General features: G+C 34.7%; 1 protein-coding gene across 1 annotated transcript in view; it reads left to right on the forward strand.

The window, feature by feature from the left end:
- The window catches only part of LOC111398870 (small heat shock protein, chloroplastic-like), a 3,483-nt gene extending 2,777 nt beyond the window's left edge, over window positions 1-706 (forward strand). Inside the window, exon 2 of the mRNA XM_023026016.1 lies at window positions 158-706. Coding sequence (XP_022881784.1) covers window positions 158-621 — 464 coding nt within the window. The 3' untranslated portion in view covers window positions 622-706. The remainder of the gene's footprint in view (window positions 1-157) is intronic.
- Window positions 707-2,214: the final 1,508 nt, after the last annotated feature.

The following is a 2,214-nucleotide window of genomic DNA, read 5'->3' on the forward strand; positions in this document are numbered from 1 at the left end:
TAGAGGCAGGCTTAAAATTAATAGTTTCTGTAACTGCTTTTGAGTCAACTCTATTTTTGACGCAAGACTCAGAAGTAGTCGTTATGATGCTTAAACAATTTTGTGCCTTGGGATTTTATATTTTTTTAGCACTAATGAACATTTTCTACGTATACAGGTTTATGGGATAGGTTCCCAACGGCAAGAACAGTTCAACAGATGATGGAGACAATGGAGAGAATGATGGATGACCCTTTTGCCTATAGCAGTGGATGGCCTTCAGCCCAAGCCGAGACTGGAGGATTCAGTCGAGGGAGGACACCGTGGGAGATTAAGGAAGGCGAAGGAAAATACAAGATGAGATTTGACATGCCCGGAATGACAAAAGAGGATGTGAAGGTTTGGGTGGAGGAGAAAATGCTTGTTGTGAAGGCTGAAAAAGAGCCCAAAAAGACGGGCGAAGATGGCGAAGAAGATGAAGAATGGTCAGCCAAGAGCTATGGGAGATACAGTTGCAGAATTGCATTGCCTGAGAATGTGGAGTTCGAGAAAATTAAGGCTGAGGTTAAGGATGGTGTTTTGTATATAATTATACCTAAGGCTAGTAGTAGTACCAAGATTTTGGACATCAATGTTCAATGAGGGGTGATGTTAAGTTAAAATTTTGTTTTTTATAATGATGAATCCGATTTAATATATATTAAAACGTCTCCTAAATGTTCCTTTATTTGTAATTTTGGATGTGTTATATTACTGTTAGTCGAATAGTAAAAAAAAGGACATGCTTGCAAGCAAAGCACGCTTTCCATTCGCATTTGGGAAGGGAATCCTCCAGAGGAAAATCTGGATAAGGGATTGGAGGCAGATCAATGCCTGGCCGAAAGAGCTCTGCTAGTTCTTTCTTGTAGTCAGGATTGCCCTTTCCCGTGAGAAGGGATTTTAGGTTAAAATTTTGTTTATTGTACTATCGAATCCAATTTAATATATATTAAAACATCTCCTAAATGTTCCTTTATTTGTAGTTTTGAATGTGTTATTTTACCATTAGTCGAATGGTAAAAAAGGGACATAATTGCAAGCAAAGCAAGCTTTCCACTCTATTACTGAAAAATTGTGCTGTTGCTCTTCGATGGTTGTTCTTACTCAAAGATAACTATAATGTGTTACAACGTGATCTCCAAAAGAAAATCAATCTAAAAGTAAAATATTCCGACAATAATTCCTATATGCTTGACTCAAATGAGAATACAAACAGAGCAACGATTCGAAACTATGAATATCATATTTCTGAAAAGATCTTTTAAGGAAAAAGTAGATTTTAAGGTTATGATTGATAAAATAAATAACTTAAAAAGTGGATTTTAATTTCACTTTCTATGGAGTTAAACGAGAGTTATCTCGCTTAATTTTTTATATTTATTTTTAAATTGTACGAGGGGCAGACCCAGACGACTTGAGTCGGAGGGTCAAAAATAAAATTTATAGGTCATCTTCTAATAAAAAAAAAAAAAAAAGCTAAACAAAATTTTTCTTTTTTCCAAAATCTAGATGGTCAATATAATTCCCCCTAGGTCTGCCCATGACTATATCTTTTACTTATTTTAAAGCTGAGTTAACATTCGGAAAATATATACTAGCATGCAGGCCGGAAGGATTTTCAAGATATGGACGAAAGCATCCATGGCTGGATCTTCTTCTTGCAAAACACGCTGATTTTCTCCTATTTCTTCTAAAGAAGAACAAGTCTCTGTAAGAAATACTACTGAACTTTCCCATCTTGATTTGCCAGACATTATTTTACTAAACTGGCTTTTTGATTAGTTATATGTAAAAACTGGGGATTTACGTTACTGCACTTATTTCTTTGCCTAGTTTTGTATTATTGATGTACGTGTAAAATTTGGATTTTGTTGGGCCTACTTCATGAATGAGTAATGCTATTTAATACTACTGGAGTTATAATTTAGTCAGTGTGACGTTAATGTGACACTAAATAATAAATATAATTAAATGAGTCATATAATTTTGACTTTCATCATGCCTGTCACCTAACACCACATAAATTGGGTTATAATATCAACGAGACTAAATAACATTATTTTAAATTGATTATACTACCACATGTGAGAAGTTATGGGGCCGGCTATTTTCCGAATTCTTTGCGAAGTGTTGTCTCGTACTCTAAGAAAATCTTAACACAGGCATTTGTATCATTTTTGCATTTTGGGTGTTTAT

The sequence above is a fragment of the Olea europaea genome, chromosome 8, assembly GCF_002742605.1.
Source record: "Olea europaea var. sylvestris chromosome 8, O_europaea_v1, whole genome shotgun sequence".
NCBI classification, from domain to species: domain Eukaryota; kingdom Viridiplantae; phylum Streptophyta; class Magnoliopsida; order Lamiales; family Oleaceae; genus Olea; species Olea europaea.